The sequence below is a fragment of the Pseudomassariella vexata genome (genome assembly GCF_002105095.1).
Source record: "Pseudomassariella vexata strain CBS 129021 chromosome Unknown BCR38scaffold_1, whole genome shotgun sequence".
NCBI lineage: Eukaryota > Fungi > Ascomycota > Sordariomycetes > Amphisphaeriales > Pseudomassariaceae > Pseudomassariella > Pseudomassariella vexata.
Window position 1 is genome coordinate 3778638 of NW_024467956.1, and position 23707 is coordinate 3802344.

Here is a 23707-nt window from a genome sequence, read left to right on the forward strand (position 1 = left end):
CTCACCCCAAGGATAGACATCTTCTCTTCCAAGTTACTATTGGTTCATCCATGCCCCATTGGATATGTATCTCATCTAGAAATGTATCCACATCAGTTTGCAGCCTCTTTCTCATGCTATATATTGATAAAATTTACCGCGATGACCTGCAGATCTGACGGGCACGGCTTGACCGAATTTGTGCCTCAAATGTCGTGAATATGGGTGGCGTGATGGTTTGAACTTCGAGTTGTGGCCAACAGGGTGAAGTCGTGGATGGGACGAAAGGCTCAGCGGTGCCGAGGATTGATTTGAAGAAAACGAGCTTTAGGAGGAGTAAATAGGTCGAAGGGAGTGGCATGTTGGTTGGGGAGAGCTTTATTGTACCGTCCTAATTACCATCGCTCGTTGGGACAGCCTTTTTCGTGAGATATTAGGCTGATTCAGGCAACGGTGGTACGGAAACTTGTTTGAAAACAACGATGCTCATTGTGTCTTCTTTTATAAGCAGAGAAACCTGAGCGGCGGAAATATCACTGGACTCAATTTATTTATTGTATAGTGTAATTTGTAGACATGCCTTCATACCTTTCTAGACATGACAGCGTCCTGGACTGCTGGCATGTTCATGCCAAAAGTTTAGCACCCCGCAGAACATAATTTATGATGGCTTCCTGCATAACAGTGGACATAGAATCCAGACCAGAAGGATCGTCACTCTTCGTCACACAAGGATACATGATGAAGCGGCCGCTATTCAACATGTTGAACTTCCAGATGATGTACTCGACTGCCTTATGGTAGTCGCTGCCGCCGGTATAGTCGGGAAAGCAGTCAGATAGTGCTTTCCATTGCAGCTTCTCCCTGAAACCCGCTTTATTGTTCAGGATCAGGATGACGGACGCTTTCAGAAAGAAGTTGGACTTGACTATCTCTTCAAACAGACTAAGCGTCTCCTTCATCTTGTCTTCCTCATCGTACGTATCCAGATCCATGACGAAGAGGAGGAACGCCGTTGATTCTAAAAGGGGTTGCCATTCGTGCCAATCGCCTGTCTCATCGACAATGTTGACGAGGTGGATGCTACGCTTACCCAACTCCAGGCGCGCTTCAAGAGCACCCGTCGATGCGACGTTGATCAGCTCCTGCTCAGCATATTTCCGTGACATATGTTTTGCGCTTATGGCATGGAAAATCTCCAGTCTAGACTCAGATCCGACCAGTACGGCCTCGTAGTCACACTGCATTTTTTTGGCTCTCGCCCTAATGGAAGAGTTGTCGCTGGCTGTATAATTCCGCGTGGGCATCTTTCGGAGCGAGGGGAATCTTCTCCACCTTGTCGCAGGTGTGTCCAGCGAAGATGGAGAGGTGTTGACGCTGGTCGTCTGCCTTGACCCGAAGAGTGCGGTGCTAAAAGGACTATCCACAGCTGAGGAGGTGGTACTATTCGTGCCATAAGGACTCTCGTGCTGGGATATAGTGCTGCTATTGTAGCTCTGGGTCCTGGGGTTGAGGACGCCAGAAGGGCTCTCAAGCTCGGATATAGTGTTGCCATTATAATCGCTCGGGGCCTCGATGCTAGCGACAGAGCCCTGGAGTTCGGGCATGGGGCGCTCGCTAGCAGAGTAGGAGCCAGTTTGCGACACGACACCAAGGCACGCCCGATCCGGGGCCTCGAGTTCAAATGCCCCACCAGGATTCTTGGGCGGTTGTTCGTCCCGGAGACACTTCTTCACAGAACCCCGTATCCATCGTTCGTATATCTTGGATACTAAGAGTTCTTTATCAAAATCGAACTTTAATGACCGCTTCGATGATCGGATAGTTGTTGGGGCTGTTGACATGGCCACCGAGTCCGTGTCGAGATGCACGAACAGGGACGCAGCGTCGTCTTCCATCTTCTCGAACACCTTCCGAGCGTGTGGCTTCCCGAGAATTACCTGCTGTTGTGAAAGGGCGGTGCTGGACCGACGTATTAACATTGCATTCGCATTCGCATCAAGCTTGGTTGCATCTGGTTCATGTGATTCTGGGAATTGGGCTTCTGCTTACGTATGGCAGGCTGTGAGCAATAACGATAATGCGCTCGTATGTTGCTCAATCATTCGCTGTGTATCCCTAAAGTCTTTCGACTTCAACAACATCTTGGCCTTGTGCTTCTTATCCATCTTGCCAGACAACATTTGGAAGGGGTGGATATCAGTGTCGACCTTGCTAATTAGCAAGCGACAGCACGCGACGCATCGGTCGAGGTCCATCACCAGCTGATGGTGCGGGTCTTCGGCATAATGCGTATCTACCCATTCATTGATTTTGACGAGTGCGGTTCGTAGCGACGCAAGCTGACTTTCGAATGAGAGGATGGCTAGGTCGGCATCATTCCACTGGCTCCGTAGCTCGGCAACAGAAACAATCGATCTACCCAGGATGGCGACGATGTTGGTCAGCGTGCCGGCCGTGGCTAGGAGGGCAACAGGTTCTGTTCCGTCGCGCAACGCCATTTTTCAAACATAATGAGCTTGAACTGCGAACGGGGGGATAAAATGCAGCATTTGTCGTGGTCTTGGCTAGAGCAATCAGATGGGCTATTCGACAGATATCATTCTTATCGACGTCAGAGATTGACGAGTATGAAGGTCTCAAGAAAGTTGGACGGAAGTACAGAAGCTCAAGCCTCCAAAAACGGCAACTTTCCCGGCGGATTTGAACCTGGCCGCAGGCCTTCTTGATCTGGTCAGACTAGATCTCTCCGGCGGCTATTACTGCGTGACGCACCAATGACCGAAGGCCAAAAGAAAGCGGCAATGATGGACCGAAGGAAGAACCAAGAATCTGGTATTTGTTAACATAGCTGCATAAGCCCCTCGTGGGAATATTGTAATTATGCAGCTGCTATGGCTGTGTAGAGTGTCTCGGGAAATGCCCACCAATAAGTGACAATCTTACAGGCGCCTCAACATCCTTGTGCTGATGACTGCAGATGATATCGAGATACGATAATACTACAGTAAGTTCTCTCCATAAGCGACGCCTGTGTTGTAGCATTAAAGAAGATTTCTTTCGGGTATATGGTGCCTACCAGTTTCTGTATTATGTTACCACTTTCAAACCATCATACATCAATAAAGCACCTGCACAGTAGTGTTACAACCTTTGATTCCGGGAACACATCCACATTAAGACTTAGCGTCGATTCTAGTCGATCCTATTTATATAAGTCTCCCTGAACCAACCTCCCCATAGTGCGATAAGGAGCAGTTGTGAAAGTACAGTGCCCAACGCCATCCTCCCCAACTTCAACCACTCCCCATTGCACGGGGAGCTGAAACCCGTCTTTCTGGTCTTCACACAGGGTGTGACACGCTGCACTAATGGCTCGGCTGTTAGTGGATACCATCCTCATCGTGCCGTCGTACCGGCGGAGGCCGAGGACGACGATAAAAAGGACCAGGACAGCCCCTACAATTATTGCTATAGTGCCTTCGTAAGCGTCTGGGGCGGGTACAAGAACACGCAATTCAAACGTACTAATAATTATCGCAATGGGACTGTATCCACACGTCGAAAACGAACTGTCGTAGTCCTGGACACCATCGGGAGTTAATGCCGTAATACGGGCCAGGAACAAGCTCTGCGAAACAAGCCAGTGCATAATGCCGGACGTGACATATAGGGGTACGCCATAGCGCAGAGGCAGTGAAATGAAGTAGCTAGACCGCTGGATCCCCACAGGCTCTGAGACGCGGAGTGGTTTGCGTTTATTTTCCAGGTGCAACAAACTGAACTCTCGTTGCACGAGAAAGGTGGTGAGCATGGCGTTATAGGCGAGGTAAAGGATAGAGATGACCAGTTGGGGCAGGTTGGCAAGTAACACGTTGGAAATCAGACCTGCAGGATCCTTTCTGGGTAGGCCCACGACAAGATATGTGAAAGGGCTGAGAGCACCGAAGCCCAGGTTCCAGAGATCGGGAACGCTGGTGGATATGGAGCGATATTTCAACGAGACGAATGACGAACCGAGGAGGATTCCGGTTATGAATAGTATGAGGCAACACCTGCGGAAGCGTAACTTAGTATCTGGGTTCAATGGTTTCTTGCATGTGCCCCATTGCAACTTCACAGGCTAGGGCAGCTCAAGGGGTCAAGTGCTCACAAGGCAATGAGAATAACCCATCTCTTGATGCTGGCCGCAGACATCCACTGCTTCTTCTCAGGCTTCCAAGGGAGTCCGCTCTCGGGCGGCACAGGCGGTGGCATCTGCTTCAAACGATTTGAGCACGGGCGAGTCCACAAGAAATGGGTCTTCGTCGCCAGGCACATGTCCCTCGTGGTTGGGTCCGGCCTCCGCATAAAGGATGAGGTGGCATCTCCGAGGGTGTAGATCACGTCATCGCCCGTTGCAAGTGCATGCGGCGAATATTGCTCTTCCGCATTTGCGGCACTGCATGTGGGATTGCGGTCCTTGTTCTGCACTCTTCTCAGGATCCAGACCACAAACATAACGAGGCACTTAATGCCGTTCAAGATGCAGATTGTAACCATTATTTGGGGAGAGTACTCGAACCGGCATCTATTGTTGGCGTCTCCCGGAGACTGGACAAGGCAATGGGATACCTCGTATCGCGGCGGTCCCAGAAACCAACTGGTGACGACGTGAGCTGGGGGGTTTGCAACGAATCTGCGGGTGCCGTTGCCTAGTGCCCACATATCTTTGGCCCAATCGTCAGATCTCGGATTGATGCCAACGTACATGAGCAAGCTGCCGCCAGCAGGGACTTGCACACTTTCGTTTTTAACGAGAATGACGACGTTTCCCTGGGGTTCGAAGTACTTGTTGTACAAGTCGAGACAGGCGGAGATATTGTAGGACACATAGGACCCGTTCATCACCGCCTGCTGCATACCGGCGATGATACGCTCGTAGTCCCATTCCGGGTTGACCCTTGACTCGTCCCAGCCAACATCATCTCTGCGATTCTGCTCGGCTACGCTGAGATCCCAGAGACTGCCATTGATGAAGGAGTCTTTCACCACCGCCACCGTATAGTCGTTAGATGCCAAGGATTGGAATACCGCCGAGTTATACATGAGATGAATGGGAAGGGAGCTGAAGGCCAGAAGGACCCAGGCAAGTCGCCTCCAGTTACTGATGTAGGCAAGGTTTCGCAAGCTCGAGACACCAATGTCTAGCCATCGATCATCTCTGTGTGCCCGGTCGATATTGTCCCGTGTGGGAGCTGCCTGCAGCTGCATGCAATAGTTCGAAGCCGAAAGCATGCCGGTGCTGAGGATGTTGATCAGCAGATGGATCCACTGATCAAGACTCTTTACTGTGTCGCATTCGCCCGTGTAAATCAGGCCAACTCCATTTTGGCTCGAAAACTGTGATATCGCGTAAGACGTCAAGGCGATGTTTGCCGCGAAGATGACAGCTACAAGTGTTATCTGCAGCATCAGCACGCGGCTTCTCCTAGACCACCAGATTCGCCAACTCTTGTTTTCATCATCGTTGATCTGAGGGATATACGAAGAGAGAACTTGCTTGTCAGCGAAGGAGTGGGCTCTCAGTGGCCTTGCATTTCCTGTATCTTGAGACTCCAGTGGTATTGAATCCGTAGAGCTTCTCGTGCTGTCAATCCTGGTCAGCATGGAATACAAGTTCCGAACACGTTGCGTAACTTACGTTCCAGAAGGTGCAGTCAGTTATATTGCCTCGTCGCGTGATATTTGGTCATTTCTGCCGGCAGATACATAGGGGCCGGGGAGGGTTCTGGAACCTTTTCCAAAGCTAAATACCGATCTCAACATCGTCCAGGATGAGGACCAATATCTGGTGCTATAAGACTGCTAAAACTCGTTGTCCTTGAACACTGGCTGTCAAGCTGTGAGGAATTCCAGTTTCAAATAGTGAGGTAAAGAAATTAAGCCCGAGACTCAGCAAGACCAGGCTTTGGGGGCCAAAAAAGATCATGCTGTGATAATTGCACTTTTGCGTTGCACCGCATCAAGGGTGGTGATCGATATAAAATGGCGCATCACATCACCCAACAGCAGATCCAGTGGCAGAATATCTCTCCCAAAACAGTGCGATTGCCGAAGCACGATGTGAGGTTCCAAATGTCTCCTTACTTCGGTTGCATACTTAAAAACTAAGGTAACGTCTCAGTTGTATAGTCATCATACGCCTCCCCACATCTATAAGTTCTTCCGAGCTCAGGCTTAGAAATAATTTCCAAACTCGACTGTTCAAATCCTGCTCTGTTCAATTACGTGAGAGCCTTATAAAATATTGCGGCCAATTCAACTCCTGAAAACCCCGATATTTTTATTCGCAGCACAGCAAATGAGTACATTGTCACGAAGACGTAGAAAGGAGATTCGTGGATATGTGTATTTTGCTCGCAAGTATGCTCCTATATCAATCAAGAAAACCTCATAAAGGCCCTAAAGTCTTTATATACGATGACTTGACCCTCCTTTTGGTCCAATTCCAGGCAAATGATCGTGACGACATCAAAGACGCGAACAATTCAGTCGAAGTATGGGTTATACCTCGGACAGGTGACCACGAAAGCATATTACTGCTTGATATGCACTTTACTGGATGGCTTGGATGGGTTTGACGCACATCATAGGACAACAAAACCACCATATTGCTGAATGGAATGGATGGTGCCGATACTTTCAATATTTTTCAGGCAGACCTTATTGGTCACACCCCGTACAAGGCACCACAATTTTCCACGCCGATAGACTCATTCGAAAGTGCAACGCCGACGGCTATTTCCACTTGTCTCAGACAAATGAAGCGGGGGGAGAACTCACTGTACCAGACACTGTAATAATGTGGTAAGGCGAGGCCCAGGTTTGAGGAAGCACATGGAAGATTGAACGGTAGTGATCACTGAACCGACTGCCAACGAAGAAAGGATTAAAAGTGACTGTTCAAAATCCATCTCGTTCCGATATAACATCGATCCCAAGAATCACATATACCATGTGGAAACTAAGACGATATTTTAGACAGGAGGTTTCTCGTGGTGATGACCATGAAATCTCCATAAGGTCCTCGCATCGTGAAAGGGGAATATGGACTACAACTTCTAATATATGTACGTGCATACCCTAGAGACGGTGAAAGTCCACTTACTCATCTCATCGTCATATTTCTCTTGTTGGGTTAGGTCAGCATGATAAAGTACTACTGCTTCTCACTACAGATGAACAAGGTATAATATACGTGACAGTTGCAGTGTAACACTGGGCCACGATCGCGTTCTCTCACCTACTTATATCCAAAATTACACGTTCTTGAAAGAATCCTGTTGTTGAGCAGTATCTACGTGACCAAGTATGCTCTAGCAATAGTAGTATACGCCCAGCGAACTGCGCCAGGCCCCGAGCAATATTTACGCCCGCAGCTTGTTTTCCCGTAAGACCGAGCAATTCTGGCGATAATTCCAGCCACGGAACGACCTTGGTGGGTAGGACACGTATACAAGAAGCGAATGTTGGAACATGGTGAGTATCTTCGAAGTTGCATACGGCAATTTGCAAACCAGGAGGCGCTGAGTACATCACATCTCGTTGGACGTGGTTTGGATTGTCTATAGAGGTGTGGACGGGCTACTAGACGCATTGCACATTGGTTCAGAAAATAAAAAGTAAAAAATACAAGATGTCTGACGTGGTCGTAAATTATATCATTCCACCATGAAAGCCCTGTCCGTCCGTCATATCAGCGTCTCTGTCTCTATTATTTGGTCTCCAGCCCTCGAGACCTGGTATAAGCCTTTCTTTATTGTGCCATTTCCATATCGCTATGATGTCTTTCATGTCAAGCCATGCCATGTCATTTCCCTCTGGACCAACCAGTCACGCAAATGAAATGAAATAAAACAACCTTTGCCCTGTCCTGTCTCTGCCACTTGCCTTAAACGCCGAGACTTTTGACACAAGTCCAAAGGACCACCGGGACTATCACATTGTCGTTACCTCCCGTAAGGACCGCCTCAGTAAGGCTGGCCATGCTTGCACAGACGCCCGTTTTCCGAAACGTGACGCCCCAAGGGTCGGGACCCGCCCCCGGAGACGACCATCCTCCGATCCTTAACCACAGCTGAGCCGCCACCAGTCCCGCGAACACCGCGAGCGCAAACGCCACGCTGCCTTCTAAGCTCTTGCCTCCGCCCCAGAGCCACTTCCTGTGTCCGTACCTCCTGCCGATGAGGGACGCTGCCGCGTCGCCGAGTCCGACACAAACGACGCCCGATACCATGCTTACTTCTCGTGTAGGCACTTCCCAGCCCTCGAGGAAGCCCGTGCCGGTTCGCGGAAGGGACGCGAGGGATAGCCACAAGGGGATTGCGCACCCGATGAGGAGGAATATATGCGAGACGACGACTGGACCGCGGAGATCCCGACCGTCAACGTACGGCGCCAGGAAGTATGCCAAAGGCTTTGACAGGGGTGGAAGTTGACTCGCTCGCAGCAGATCGAGCAGCAGGAACAGGGCGAGGACGATGGACAGTGCCAAGCCCACAAACGTTGGATCGATGTATATGGACGGGAGGAACATGGCCACCATCATGAAGTGGAAAACTTTCCGACGGGTATCCACTTCGTAGATGGGCGACAGTCGGAACACCACCAAGAGTCCACATGCGATCACAAAGAGGAAATATGCGCTCAAAACAAGGCGCGTATTGGCCTCTCCGAACCTGACCTGTCGAAGATACTGAACCCAACCCAGTTGCAACGCTTCGACGTGATCCTCATCCAGACGTGATGGCAGACAGATCCATCTTTCTAGGTTCCTGCTCAGTACCTCCATGCGGAACCAAGGGAGGTCTCCAAAGAGGTATCCCAGTGCCCATCCCACGGGTTCGTAGCCGTGCAGCGCATTGTATTGCACAAACTCCTTCACGCCAGCCAATTTATGAGGTAGGAAGACAGCGGCAAATATGCAGGCGTAGATGTAGAAAGCATAGACCCACTTCCTCGTGGTGGCCTGCTCATAGGTCATGGAGAAAAACGCCCGAACAGAAGAGGAGGCTGATCTCTTCTTTCGGCCCGAGGGTGTGTGGGTGTGCGATTTCTTGGGTATATTCTCAATGGCAGGGAGCGTATGCCTCCTGAAATGTCCAAATACTGTCTTTGCTTCCGCAAGGCTGACTCGTGCCTCCTGAGCCGCAACGTCTAGGCCGGGCATCTGGCTGCCTTCGAAACCAGTAGAATCTGCCCCATCAAAAGTCCCAGACTTATAAAGTCGATGGCCTTTGGGCGGCGCTGATCTTATATCATCGCTATCCTCTGGATCATCGAAGGCCTCGCATGAGCTGCAGGATGAGGTGTCCATGGGTGCATGGAACAAATCGTGACGGACTCTTCTCCAGGACATGACAGTGTAGAGGAATGATGAGTTGCGTTTTGACTGGCTTGCGGCACGCCTGAAGCGCCATTTTGGTACACGCGCCAACGCGATGCCCCATTTGACGACTTGACTGCAAAGGACGAGAATTTGAAGCCCGCCCACCCATAGCATGGCCTTCAGGATCGTTGCCTGCGGGGATGAAGACAATAACAGAACGTTGATTAGTGTCACTGAAAGTAGCTGTAGCTCTGCCGGCAGAAGACTTGTCGTTGTGAGTGTGTGTAAAGTCTGACAGAAGTAACGATGTAGTGGGTAGAAGAGAATAGCAGTTTCTGGCGTAACAACTGCCTGTTGAGAATTCGCATTATTGCTGCTCGATGCCTTTTGCATGAGACCAGCAGGTCCCGACAAGAAGAGTGGCACACAAGATATGGCCCAGTGCACTGGATTGCAAACCTCATTGTTGAAGGGAGCCGGGAATAAAGACGATGGGAGAGAACAGAGGACAAGGACGATGTTGGGGAGAAGGATGGCTTCATTATCAACGGATATGAGCGAAGCCACGAGGAGGGTGATGGCTGGTGGGTATAGGAGTGGTGCCGGGTCGAACGCAGATGGAACCGAAAGTGGTAGCTTTCGAGAAGATGACCGACGTTGGTAGCCCCAAACCACCAATCTCAACGGGTATAGCAGCACCAATGAGGCCATAGAGCCCAAACTAACGTATAGCTCTACACTTGGGTTAACAAAGTGTGACCATGAGTCCCGACAGAGTGCCTACCTATGCGCCACTTGGACAGAACGGGCCGGACATGCTCGTTTGCTTGAACTACTGCGCCCAGAGACCCGAGAATTACAACTTCGGTGAGCCGCCTGACAACCTCTTTGGTCCGTTTTGTCCGCCATGATGAATCGAGCAGAACTCGCGCGTCCTTTCCTGGTGTAGAATCCTTCCTCAGGGAGGACGGTGTGTACGAGAGCCTCCTTGGGTCTTCTTCCAACAGCGCTGGCGATGGAAGCGGAGTCGATGTTCCGGAGAGTAACTCATTGCGCCCACGCAAACCCTTATGCGCTCTCGTTCTGGGAGCTGGCAGGCCCTTGAGAAAGTGTTCATCATCGGCCTCGGTGCCGCTGTCGCTCGTTGGTGTGGGTTCCCTTGAGACGGCGGGGAAGGAAGTCGCAGATCGGGGATAATTGCCATCCAGAGAGAACCGGTCTAGATTGCGGTGTTGGTACGGATGGGGAGATCTGGAGAGCAATCTCAGACATTCATGGTCATGACTGTCCGGTGATTCGGTGGGGGCATCTACATGTGCGCTGGAAGGGTTGCGGTGCTCAGGCATGTCGGGACCTGCTGGCCGAAGATCACCTTGGAATGGAGACGAGTGATCGTAAGACGGTCAATTGGTCGGTCCAAAACTATTGCTGGGTCGCATCGATTATCGCGAGGTTCTTTTTATGGTGTTTCTCGTAGCATCGTAATAGTAGGATGGATGTCCGTTCCGTTGACGCGTTTGCGCAGCTTTAATTCACATGGCAATGATTCCGTAAAGTTCGAAGCAGTGCCCTTGCAGCTGGCTGCGTATTGGTCGTCAGCATGGGCCCCCACCTCATGTGGCTGACGCATAATCGTTGCCGTTGAGCCGCGACGGGTTGATCAATCAATTGTCCATCGGAACAAGTTCACTGCTATGGATGCTCTTGGCAGCTTGGAATCTTTCCACTGTAAACGGTCCACATATATGCGAATGTCTTCCATAAGCTTGAGTCAAAGCTGTCTGCCTCATCATGTTTGCGTACACCCAGCAACTTGGATGTTTAGTATCTTAACTGCCATGCAACAAAGATAGACACCGTAAATGGTGCGCTCCTACTTTAGCAGCCAAGCTATGAGGTTGGATTGCTCAACTCAGTTTTGAGCTGTCCCAAGTCACATAGGGCTGAAGTCGAAGGAAACGAAATTGTCCGGGGTCCAAGTCTTTAATTATAATACTAGGCTTATGTTAAATTCAATTGCTAGGCCCAATACCCCTTCCAAGGAGGTGATGCAATAAACGGCGCACCAGGATGTAGTAATATGGATAGCTCATTGCTCCAGCAATATCCCATTGTAGCAGACCGGGTATAACTGGATGACTACACCTGGGTGCGCCGGTTGTTCTGTCATCCAGCAACCAGTCGCCTTTCACCAAGAACACGATGAATGAACGGAATGGTGGCTGAGCAGACAAGTTTGAGCAAGCGACTCAGGGCGGCATCTACGATGTAAGCTGCTGGTCCCTGCTAAACGCTAATGGACCTTGCTAAAAATAGACCCTCGCGAAGGTCAGCCCAATCGCGGCTCCAATGCTGTCACCTTTTGGCGACCATCGGGATGTGGCCGGATTGGAGGTTCCCCCAGATGGCAGATATCGCGGAGCTTGTGTTCATTCCATTGCTTCACATACCTACCCCGTATTCCAATGATACGATTGGGACGGACGGGGACGGACTTGTTGCTCCAAAGCTCACGATTTTGGCACACGCAAGGACCAATCAACATGATACCATCAGGCGTGATGAGGTTCTCACACCATGACGCAGATGAAGCACCCCACGGATACCTAACACCCTGCTCCTGGCCATCAAAATACCTGGTTGTCTGGCTGCGTCGTACTACCACTGCATGTGAGCACTGTCGGCGGTGGCGCTGAGCCACCTGGCCTGTAGTGTATACGCACGATTTCTCGCAGTACGACAAACTGCCGACGAGGAGTCAGAAGACGCGCCAGCAGATACGAAAATGCACCCATTCAGAACGGTAGATAGACTCTCTCTGTTCGCCCACCACTTGCGAAATCCTTCCTGCGGGGCTTGAAGACGTTCTATGTCTTTTTCCAACAGAAACATCTCGTATTCCCACGTCGCCCCGACGTCAGCATTCGGTATAGTGGGCCAAACAGAGGTGTCATCCAAACTTCTACCTGATGACTCCACTTCAAAGGGGGTGATATTCATTGACAGACAGCAGATCCAACCGAGTCACCGCAATGCGCGAACGCATGTTTGTCAAATTTGCTGTTTTGGCAGGAGGCAGGAACATGTGAAGAGGCATCTTGGCATGCCAAAACATTCAGCCCAAGATTTACCAATGGAAAACCAGGTCGTACGAATGCAGTTGCCAATTCCCATTTCAAGTGCCGTCCTGTCCTATGACGAACCAGAGAAGGTGAGCGGCAGCGACTTCCCGGCGTCGGAAACACCAGAACAATTGCAGGACCCTTGTCTGGGACCCAGGAGCCTAACCCGCTTTGGTCCTGACGTAGATCACTAGCTGGGAAGCTATCGACCCAGCCTCCCAGCTCTGCCCGGACGACAGGGATCATGAAGCAGCTCAACTTGCGCTTATTCGCACTTGGCATCTTGGTTTTGCGAGTGTTGTACTTAAGCTGCACCATTACCAGACAACCCAAACCCCGTCCACCAGTGCAGTTGTCACTTACCCTATCTATCTCCTCGCCACCGCCGCAAGCCCGTCATCCGGTTTCTCGTACTGTCCGGCACACAGCACATAGCACATAGCACACAGATACTCCATAATACTGACCAGCAGAAGAGAACAATAAGCCTTTCCCACCCGCTCTGCCGATTGTCTCAAAACTGCGAGCCATTTAACTCAATCGCCGTTTCGTGGTCTAGTTTCTACCATCAACCTGGGAAGCAACGGAAGGGAATAACTAAGTACGGCTCTTTCTTAAGGCCCTTTGGGTGTACAACGCACAGCCTTCGGAACGTCTAGTCATCATGCAACGACGCTGACCTAAGTTGGCACATCCCGCTTCCACAGCATCTTTTGCACTAGTTCGGCCTTAGTCCAGACCAGACAACCCTCCGTCTGAAACGAAATCCTTATTTCACAACCATTTCCCCCTCAAACTGGATTTTGGTCATCATGGCATCGCGAGAATCACCAGAATCTTTGGCTGAGAAGGCTGGGCAGCTGTGTGGAATAGACGGCGTTACCGACGACACCTTGCCTCATAGACCTCATCACCGCTCGGGGAAAAAGATGTCTTCGGCTCGGAAACTTCTGTTTGGTCTGCTAGTTGTCTTCACGGCGGCGCTCGGGGTGGCCACTGCCGTCTCCCTGAATCGACAACCATGCCATGACACAACCGGCTCGGGCGAGGAAAACGCGATGGTAGATGGCCAGCAAGTTTCGGGTCTCTCCCAACTACTGGAGTCTGCGTCACCTGATGCCCTCCACAGGATCCTACATGCCTATTTCCCGGGGACTTTCAAACACGGCGTCTATGCGTCTGATGAGGATGCCATCGAAGCCGTCCGATCCAACGATGCGGCACTTGCAGAATCTCTTGTTGAACTGGCAAAGCGTCAGACTCAAAATCAGACGGATTCGGGCGACTCTTCGACCAGTGTTGTTACGACAATAGACGCAACGACTGTTGTCTCAACCACAATCACGACCCCAAAGCCATCGACAATCACCACGGTGCAACCAACAACGACGGCAATACCCCCGACAACGACGGTACAATCCCCCACAATAGCAACGGAAACAGTGGTCCAGACAACGGCGGTCACAATAATCACGACGACTGACGCCGGTGGACAAACAACTGTCATACAGACGTCGACGCAGGTTGCAGTCACCGAGACTCGAATAGAGACCCAAGCAACGACGCCCAAAACCACAGCAGAGACAACTCCTGGTACGTCTACCGTAGTAACTACTTCTACTACTACTACTACTACTCCCACTCCGGCGACTACAACGTCTGTCGAGATCTCTACAACGGATCTGACCAGTCCTGCCACTTCTGCTGTCTCTTTCACGTCTACTCCTACATCTACCCCTACGTCTGTCCCTACTTCAGATACAACGTCTGATGCAACTTCTGCCCCAACATCTCCTACGGGTACGTCAAAGCTACACATTCGATATCCAGTCGTCACTGTGGTTCGTGCTTGATTGGTGTTTGATTGGTGTGCCGTCGTCATCTATCACAAAGACAATCATTTACACTCCCTTGGCTGCTTCGACTTTTGCTAACTCAACATTAGGCACGACGCTGGAGACCGAGACTTTGAAGGATACAACCAGCCCTCCCACTATCAGGACAGGGACTTCCACTTACACATCGACTTTATCGGGAGGCGGCGTAACTACCATTACTTCAGTCGCAGTTGTCACCGGCGCTGAGGCATCAGCAACAGGGACATCAACTACATCCAATCCTGGGGCACTGCAAACAGGCAACGTCGCCACACCAAACTTCCAAGGGCACGCCCTCGAAGTCATAATTGGAGCCGTGATTGGCGGGGCGCTGTTAATATAATTGTTAGTGGGCTGCTGTTTGCGTTTGGCATCTCGCCATCTGGGGTTTCCATTCCCAATACATCATTCAACTCTTGGGGTTCATTTTGGCGTTTGGTAGGCATTGCATTGGGGCCGGTATTGCATATATGGAACATATAGCGGCATCTACGTTCCTTACGACACATTGGCATGGCATAGACAAAGGGGCTTGGCTTAAATAATGCCAGTTCGGAAGTGTTATCAAAGAGTCTTGTGTACATTGGCAAGCATTAATTATGTCCACAAACACAAGTGATGGGCCAGGCATAATCGGCCTTGTGGTTCAAAATGTAATTTAGAACAATCTGAAATGGGCTCTATCTACCATGCGTATGTTTGGGTATCGCCCGGGAATTGTTCTCAACAAGTGATTAATTTTGGATTTGATTTGAAATTTTATTTAATAGAAGACTGCCAGTCTCTAAACTAATCCAATCATCACCCCCGTACCAGGTATATCATTAGTTCTGTGAATCATACCGGTACTGGTTCTCCAATAATCGTGACTTGCTTCCATGTTTGCCACATTTCAAGGATAGCGGCTCCACGTATGTATATTAGATCCTCTCAATATTTGTAATGAGCAGGCCATAATTAGCGAGAAGAAGGTACGTGCACTTGTTCTGATCAGTATGGTCGGTCATCCAGCTTAGTTTAGACAAGGGGCTTTCAAGAGAGGGATGCTATAGGGAAGCCCAGCTTTGGGGTACCGGCCATCGAATACCACACCACTTCAATCAGGCTAATTATCGCGGAGGTTTGATCATGTTTGCTGTTCACAACTCACTTAGAAATTTCACGGAGCCAGATTCAAGATCAGCCCAACCCAACACGTAATACCACCAAGGCAGTAAGCCATTACATCATAATAACCCGTTGTAAATATGGCCCCGTTTCGCCGCTGGGTGCTCAGTGAGCTATGGCCTACCAGTAGAAACGATTATTTGCTGTCAGGTGCTTTTGCCTCAGAGCCCTTCCACACGGAATAACCGTCTGGTATGATGCCATACTTCTGGAAGGGACGACGGATCTTCCGACCAATAGTTCCCATTTGAGAAGCAACAAGCAGCTATACTCGCAAGAACTTTTCTGGCCACAAGGACCAAATTGGGGCGATATCTGGGATAGTGGCAGGCACAACCCACTAGCGACGATATGAGAAAGTCCACAATCTCATTTCAGGCAGGGTGGAAGACATGAACGAACCTAGACTTTCTCAGACTCTACTCCCATACTCTAACCAAGTTAACTAAACTTTCACTAGTGGGTGGTCCCCAATAGTCATTTAATATCGGCTTCTCGTGCTCGAGTTGTTGTCTACGTATAGTGGGGATCTGTTGCATGTTGTGAGATTGGCGAGAAGCCAATATGGCTAGTCACCAGAGAGTGTTGGGAGACGGCTGATACAAGCCGGTTGGGAGACCTTACCCTGTAGAAATAGATAAGGTAAAGCACCCACATCATGGGTAGCTTAGATAATGCCCCAGGCCGGCCTACCAGTCAGTCTCACCATCCTTCCCCATGTATATGTGCTTTAACCTCTACATTTCCGCATCAACGGCGTTTCTACCACGAAACGAACCAAGATTGAAGTCCCAAGTCTCGATGAAGTTGATTGGCCACACCTTGTTAGTGTACCAAGAATTGGCTTGTAAGATGCGACGTGAGAACTGTGGTGGCTCGGCAACCCGTATTTGTCGTTCTTTCAGTCCAGTTTGAGAATATAATTCACCAGAGCTTTTGGTGTGAGACTTAGGGTGGGAATTTCTGTAGGGGTGCTTAAGTGCGAGACCTTTATTGAGAAGCAGCCAGGGCTTATACCTTCCTAAATTACAAGTACCAAACACCTGGTTGCATTGAAAGACGCCAATAGAAATACAAGCACGCAAGCGCTGCATACAAATTTGGCAGCAACTTCTCAGTTGTCCTGGCTCAAGATACCTGGGAGGGCAAGTGCAGATTCAGGGGTCGTTACCGGGTGACTTTGCCCGCTAAAAGGATGTTCCCCGCCGGCGGGGCATCAAGCTCCCCGGCCCCTGAGCTCTCTCAAACCTCCGTACTGTCAAAGGCTCCGATCCCTTTGTTGACCCAGAACTTCTACACCCAAACACCACGATCCCCAGACTTTGAGAACGTTGCTCAATATGCCTTCAGACGACTATTCCACATTCAGCAGTGGCGGTGCACTCAAGCTCAAAGGCGCCAAAGTAGGCAAGCCCAAGAAAAAGAAGAAGAACAAGCCCGACTTGGAACGCGCTCTTTCCACTTCTGAAGAAGGCAAGGAGTTTGAGCCGAAGCAGAGGGAAGGGAAGGCGCGTGCAAAGTCCACTGAAGGCGATCAGGGGCAAGGGCAGGAGCAAGATGATGATGAGGAGCCGATGGATTACAAGACAGAGGCTGAACGACGGCACGAAGAGGCGAAACGGAAGAAGGTATGTGGGATTCAAGCGGTTGCGCTAGCATCTCACCCCCGGAAGCATTTCTCTGTGTGAAAGAATGCTGACAGATTCGGTTGCTTATAGTTGTTGAAGCTATCCGAATCTGCCACCGCAAGGCCCGAGCTACTCAAGACGCATAAGGAGAGAGTGGAGGAGCTGAATACATACCTTAGCCGCCTCAGCGAACATCATGACATGCCGAAGATCGGCCCGGGTTGAGGATTTCTCGTGCGTGTGTGGAAAATGGTCCCGGTTGGTGGTTTGCTGTATTGGAGGTGTATACCCTTTGGCGTTGGCGTTGGCGGTTTGGCAGTTTGGGATATTGAAACTTTACGTAGATATGGTTGGCGAGCGACTTCAAATATAAATTTATAAATTATACTTTCATTGGCCGAATTCGAATTTCCTCCCGTTCCACAGAAGCGTGGAAGCATGGGCTTCTCTCGCTCTAATCACAAAGTTCGACAGCCGTTTGGTGCAATATATGAGATGCCATAGTGGCTGAAGGACTCATTTAGGCCCTACTGTGTGCTGGTGCTGCCCTTCGCAACCCATGTTAGGCCATGTGGTTTGCTTCTCTCTGGCTCAGAAGCACCATCCACTCGAAAAACACACCGGCATTCCTACGGGGCTGGTTGGAACAGCGGACGACATGATGTACCTGCTTTTGCCTAGGTACGGATAGGTGTCCGCTGCATGCACTTTGGCTTCGGATCTGCACGGGACTACCGAAGTTACAGTTTGGCGCATAGCGATATTCGGAATTACTATGTACCGCCTGCAAAAAGCTGCTGGCAGAATGCCGAATCAGGAATAGCGCAATCAGCAAATCTTTTCTCAGGCCTATAAGTACTGCTCCAAATTTTTGCTGATTCTTTTGGGGGGCAAAGTAGACTTCAATCAAAAAGCAGTTCCAGTCGCCACGACTCACGCAGTTTACCCACAGCGCTGAGTTGCCTTTCTCCTCGTGAGAAATACTGGACAGAAAAAAGTCCCTGCTAGGAAGTCTTCTACGCGTCTTCGGACCATGCGAACGAGATGTCGAAATTTTTGGGGATACATGCTTTTCATAGGCCTATTTGACGTGAAAACCCTGCAAATTTTGCTGGCAAGCCAAGAAATGCCAGTCGTAATTTAGTTGAGTGCTCGTGGGTTCCTCTGCAGCTATCAGCGTGTTTCCGTGCTCCTACCTGTAGCAACGACGCCTGTGACGTTTCATTGTTGCATGGCTATCTTCTCGAGTGCAAACTGTGTTCTGAAGCTGTACAGACCTAAGCCGACTGGCTACCATGGCAAGAAGACCGTTATTGATGTCGCGTGATGCGCACCCCAAGTTCTACGATGTCCTGGTTCAAGCTCGGCTGGACCTCAACGTTGCCTGTCAGCGTCGGTAACAGGCCTGAGAAGTTTCACATAATGTCACTCCACGTGCAACCGGCCGACAGGAGTTGAGCCCAGATGTGAGATCGTCATCTCGTCACCATAGACTTGCATAGCAGCACATTTGCTCATGTACTCATGGCAATTGGAATGCCTCGTTATTCCAAGTTGATCACCCCATCGGCTCCGCACCATTCTCTCGCGACCGTCATAGAGACTCTTTTGTTGTGAGGCTCTGGTGAAACATCATCATCCGGGCGACGACACGTTCATGATGAACATGGCTGTCTTTGTTATAAGATAGCTTGACATCTCTCTCTGCATTCGAATCTTGGCTCATCACCTCTAGCATCCAATACACCTTTTAACCAACAGACAGTCGCCATCTCTAGCTACAATCCTCGTTTGAATATCGAACATGTTCGTTTTCGAAGAGCACACGCAAGCATGTCAATAGACTATATCGGAACACAATAGAAAAGCCTATCGATCTACTCAACATCACCGCACACAAACAGTCACATACACAAGATAAGATCAAGATCATCAAAAATCACATCAAGTTGTCTCATCATCGGAACCTCCATTTCCCCCTTCGTCTCCTGCATACCGACCCGAGCCCCGGCAACCAAAACGGTCTTCACCAACGTCTACATGAAGACCCTGCCCGCCGCATGCCAGACCAGCCAGTGGCTGGCCTCCTACACCATCTACGAAACCTGCCCCCATCCCCGTCGGTTTCGTCGTCAACACCGTCACTTGCGACCTCTGCGCTACCAAGGAGATGGAGATCACCGGCCCCGGCGACAGTTACGATGGAGGGCCATGGCGTTACGGATGATATCACGCCTTCACCTGCCCCGGCGCCGGACATGGGTGAGGGTGCTGCGGGGAGTGGGGCTGTGTTGGCTGTGTTGCTGGGGGCAATGGCGCTCCCGGTGTTGCGGGTCAAGTTGTTGGCTCCGACTCTGGTGCCGGCAACTCTAATACCAGCAGCCCGCAAGCCGTTTCATTACCGGCGAGCCCTCGCTCCTCGTGAGCGTCATGGCTCTCAATGTGCAGTCCTTCGTGGCAGCACAGTTCATGCTTCTGCGAGCGCTGGATTAAATAATACGGAGGGAGTTTCAATGGGGATTCAAAGGATTTGGGACCGCAAACTGGGAGGTTTAGGGGCTCATTAGTTTATACTTTGGCGGATATGATTCATGACTTATGTGCGCTCTTCATAGAGGGCGAGGGGCGCAGAAGAGGGATAGAGAGATAACTGGCTATACATGAGGGGCGATATACGAGAGACAAGGGAAGGAGTCTGGGGGTTTGCAATTTATTTTTGGCATTTAATTATACAAAGTCAAACAAGCCAGGTACCTTTGATAAGTTAGGTACCTTCGATTGTGATTCGTGACTCATGGAACGGATGACCCAAGGATTTTAGACTACTCAGGCTCATTCCAGTACGAAGGACTTTGGAGGATGTGCGGCTTTAATAGTTGACAATCGATCTCAGAGATGGAAGATGGATGATTTGACCGTGTTAGATAGTCCCTTACTGTCGAGCAAAGACCTGAGCAATTGAGTGATTGCCAACGCCTTTTCAAGAGACAGCAACCGCCAATAGGCACTGAAAACGAGGCTGCTTGATTGCCAACCCAACCAACATGCACGATGATGCCAATCCTCTCTGGCTTCGTAAAGTTGAAGTACCACTGTCCTCCAGCATATATGAATAGGAAATCAACATGGCGTTTCGTTGTTTGTTGATGGTGTTCCTCTTTCGAAAGGCACAATGCCACAGCAAGCTGGACGAATCGACTTCTATGATTCGATAAATGAAGCCAGGTACCTTCTTCAAGCAGCTATAAGTAGTCAATGGTATCTGCTCAGTTAAGGTGGTATTTTACAAGGTTTAAGGAGCACACCAGGATTTCAACCGGATGCCGAGCAGAGCAATACAGTAGAAACAATGTTGCCAGAACCTAATATCTAAGTTTGGAACGGGGCGAGAGCATGACAGGAAGCATAGCTGTCGACATATTGTCGCCAAGCGTAGGGCGGCTCGACCAATCGCATGCATCTTGGAATCAGCATAGGGAAATTTGCGAGATTCGTCAACGGGAGAGTCCGGTGTGCCTGTAGATGAAAGCAGATCTAGTCTCACCTACGTACGAATGAGTCGTTCTCTAAAAGCAGCGAGCATGGGTCGGTCTAAGCCCTTACGTACTCCCAACAATTGACCAGTCGTTTAGTCCACCGCGCTTCTAACCGATCGACCAGCGCGAGTAGTTTCAAGCAAGCTGGCCAGTAGCGTCGGCCAGCACAACCACGCCTTCTTCGTGCGGTGCCACCCACACCCGCGGGGTACACAATTATTGGCAAACTAGTCTCCGGAGTAGGTTAATATATCGTATTGGCTTCCCTCCAACGTAGCAAAATAGGTAGAGCTGGAGGCCAAGAAGGGTATGCAGCGGGATATCCCGAGTGCGCGAATTTGTGGGGTTGTGTTGAGTGTCCAACTTTTAGGATTTGCTTGTGCTGCCGCCATCACGGCTTCTCGGCTGCAATGACGTACATGTGTCGTGGGTGTGCTGCTGGCCAGTCTTGGTTTTAAAGCAATGAGGTTTGGACACGTTCAGTATATGTGTCATGGTCGGTCGAGCGTAGTGTGAAGACTAGTCATGCTGGTATCTTAAGGCTTGACTGAAGTAAGATGCGCTTTAGTCGGCCGGTAGGGAAACGTGACGATAGCCACCAAAATCTCGGGTGACAGAGCGTTTGAGGTCTAGACTCTCGGTGATGGAGACGTTGGTTGTTGGTTGTGAAACAAGAGTTATCAGGTTCGTTTCCGAAAGTCGAGCCCCCAGAAGCCACACATGCACCCCCTAGTTCTAGGTTGAGCCACAACAGCTTATTCTTAGTTACAACTTGCCACGATCCCGGCAGGAGAATGGCAGAGCTGGAGAGATCCAGTGGGGCAATACGCGTGTTGGTGGAACAACCTCAATGTTGAGAGATTGGCATTTAGCAGAGACCTCTCCTGAAGCTCCAGAACTCCAAACCTCGTGCCGTACGAGGTAGATGGCTGTGTGAGAGCACGCTGTCCAGTGTTCTTGACATTGATCAACGCAATAATCGCATCGTCGTAACTCACGGATGAGAATCCATCTTGATGGCTCTTTCGATTATTTGAAGTGTCGCGGACGGCCGAGCGGCAGCTTGCCAATTTATGCGCTCCTGCAACGCTTGCTCTTATCTCGCGGGCCTATCCTTTCAGATCCAAGGGGCCCTGCCTGCATTGACTAACTTCCTGGGGTAGGTACTGGAATTCCCCATTTGATGGCGATCTTAGTGGTTGAAATTGTAACCGACTGACCTGGCATGTCTCATCATAGGAATGCGATCACTATCAACCTGCATCGTTGTATTTTGAGGGGGCCAGAGTCAAGCCTGCAAGTCAATTTCGACGTCTTCTTATGAATTGAACGAAGCTCTATGAGCACCAAATTGTGCGAAACAAACCCAAAATGGCAGCAATCTCGGGTGTTCTTATCCAGAGTTGCCATGCAGGCTCGACTCATTAAAGAAAAAAGTAAAAGAAAGTAGGAAAAAAAAAGAGCGGTATCCACCAGCGATGCTCCCTGGGGGCATATATCCATCCCTTTTTGCAGGGATCTCGCGCCTTATTCACTTCCCAAATATCAACTCGACCCTCAACTACAATGCGATAGTAGTAGCCGACGTTCAACAAGGCAAAGACAATAGGACTATGTGGCCACTGCCAAGGAGCCTACCTGGGTCCGGCCAGCAAACGGTTACAACGAGTTGATGAAGGTACGAACGGCCGCGAAGTCTACAGTTGGTCTAGTCCACAACGACGCGCATGGCCTCAAGATGCTACAGGTAATAAACCTAACATCCCAGACTGCGGAGGAGCAAGGTATGGCTATGAATGCCCATAATGTAGGTGTGACCCATTCTACTGGGTGGAATCTATTAATGCGTGACGCCCAATTGTCCAACGCATTGTCAATCAAGCACTTTAGCTTTTCTGATACCTACCATCGTAGTGCGACAATGCGAGATGGTCTTCTTGGGGGGAATTTCCGACGTCGCCATCGAGCCTGAAAATGACAGGCAATAAACAGGTCGGTTGCATCAACAATGACATATGGCTGCATGAGACCATGAAAATGTCGATGATGATGAGCAAGCCTGATATCAGCTTGACGATTGATGAATATCATATCACGAACAATTCCTGATCAGAGTTTTGGCGTGATATTTCAATATGCAGCTCGTAATGGGCGACAAAATTGCATCCACCGGTTACTGACGATCGCGTTGCTTTGTCTCTGGGGTTTCCTGCTCAGTTTTCCAGCGCCGAGCCAGCTTCTGCTGTCCAAGATGGACCGATTGAGTTTAGGCGCCTACCCCAACGCCGGCCTTAGCATCCCCTTTAGTGGGCCAACTTTCCCTCTCTGTACTGCCCAGTCTGTCTGCCATCCGTTGATTTGACATCCTACACACCATCAGCCCATGAATCCATGCCATCTGCAGTTGGTCAGTACCTCCACAGCAAGTAGCAAGCTGCGAAAGGTAGCTTTGGGGCTGGGGTCCTGGAGCCATCACCTGGCAGGCGCATCTAGCTTGCTGGTCCCAGATCCAGACCTGGGCGTTTCGTCGCCCTTCCCTCTCCTCTCGCAGCTTGGCGCTGTTCCTTGCAGCTGCATTTGCATTGGAACGATTACTAGCAAGCACTCCACCTCGTTCGTTCTTTCATACTTGTGCTGCCATTAATCATATCACCGACCTGCGTCGCTCTTTGGCACAGCCCTACGTTTCATTTCTTTATCCTTGGGATCAGTCCATTCATCAGGAGCTTTGTTCTTAGCCGATCCTTCCCACTGCCGGCGCCGATGCTGTGAAAGTGCCAATCAACCTTCACTCCCCTCCCTTTGGTCGCTTGGTCCATTGTGACCGTCAGGGCAGGTGCACGAACTTGGGCCAGGACATTCATCGTTTCCCGAATTGGATCATCATTGGATCGATCAGGCGGTACGGCGTCGACCCAGTGCTTGTTGTCGTAAGTGTCCTCCTTCTGTTTTTGCAAGGCTTGCCATCAATTTTGTTTCACCAACAAGTCAACCCATACTGACTCCTTCCAGACCTTCTGCAGTGATA

General features: G+C 50.2%; 7 protein-coding genes across 7 annotated transcripts; 4 read left to right on the forward strand and 3 right to left on the reverse strand.

Annotated features, from left to right (window-relative positions):
• Positions 1–605: 605 nt before the first annotated feature.
• Positions 606–2480, reverse strand: BCR38DRAFT_480441 (G-protein alpha subunit-domain-containing protein; the record flags this gene model as incomplete). Its single annotated transcript, XM_040863275.1, has 2 exons — positions 606–1941; positions 2032–2480. The coding sequence occupies 2 exons, from the start codon at positions 2478–2480 to the stop codon at positions 606–608; spliced, it is 1785 nt and encodes a 594-aa protein (XP_040721558.1).
• Positions 2481–3073: 593 nt separating this feature from the next.
• BCR38DRAFT_418535 (uncharacterized protein) lies at positions 3074–4255 on the reverse strand (the record flags this gene model as incomplete). The annotated part of the gene is made up of 2 exons (XM_040859230.1): positions 4133–4255; positions 3074–4034 (listed from the first exon to the last, which is right to left on the reverse strand). Coding segments are annotated over exons 1-2 (950 nt in total), but the record flags the coding sequence as incomplete, so codon positions are not given.
• Positions 4256–7544: 3289 nt separating this feature from the next.
• On the reverse strand, positions 7545–10892 carry BCR38DRAFT_418536 (uncharacterized protein). The gene is made up of 2 exons (XM_040859231.1): positions 10134–10892; positions 7545–10083 (listed from the first exon to the last, which is right to left on the reverse strand). Exons 1-2 carry the CDS (start codon positions 10693–10695, stop codon positions 7913–7915), a joined length of 2733 nt encoding a protein of 910 aa, XP_040721560.1. The 5' UTR covers positions 10696–10892; the 3' UTR covers positions 7545–7912.
• Positions 10893–12074: 1182 nt separating this feature from the next.
• BCR38DRAFT_24601 (uncharacterized protein) lies at positions 12075–12936 on the forward strand. The gene has a single exon (XM_040854429.1). It carries the CDS (start codon positions 12219–12221, stop codon positions 12663–12665), a length of 447 nt encoding a protein of 148 aa, XP_040721561.1. The 5' UTR covers positions 12075–12218; the 3' UTR covers positions 12666–12936.
• BCR38DRAFT_24587 (uncharacterized protein) lies at positions 12904–14547 on the forward strand. Its single transcript, XM_040854428.1, has 4 exons — positions 12904–13072; positions 13332–13543; positions 13601–13883; positions 14417–14547. The coding sequence occupies exons 2-4, from the start codon at positions 13401–13403 to the stop codon at positions 14441–14443; spliced, it is 453 nt and encodes a 150-aa protein (XP_040721562.1). The 5' UTR covers positions 12904–13072; positions 13332–13400; the 3' UTR covers positions 14444–14547.
• Positions 14548–16772: 2225 nt separating this feature from the next.
• On the forward strand, positions 16773–17543 carry BCR38DRAFT_418542 (uncharacterized protein). Its single transcript, XM_040859232.1, has 2 exons — positions 16773–17143; positions 17234–17543. Exons 1-2 carry the CDS (start codon positions 16856–16858, stop codon positions 17366–17368), a joined length of 423 nt encoding a protein of 140 aa, XP_040721563.1. The 5' UTR covers positions 16773–16855; the 3' UTR covers positions 17369–17543.
• A 1801-nt stretch (positions 17544–19344) lies between these two features.
• Positions 19345–19636, forward strand: BCR38DRAFT_480446 (uncharacterized protein; the record flags this gene model as incomplete). Its single annotated transcript, XM_040863276.1, has 2 exons — positions 19345–19476; positions 19526–19636. The coding sequence occupies 2 exons, from the start codon at positions 19345–19347 to the stop codon at positions 19634–19636; spliced, it is 243 nt and encodes an 80-aa protein (XP_040721564.1).
• Positions 19637–23707: the final 4071 nt, after the last annotated feature.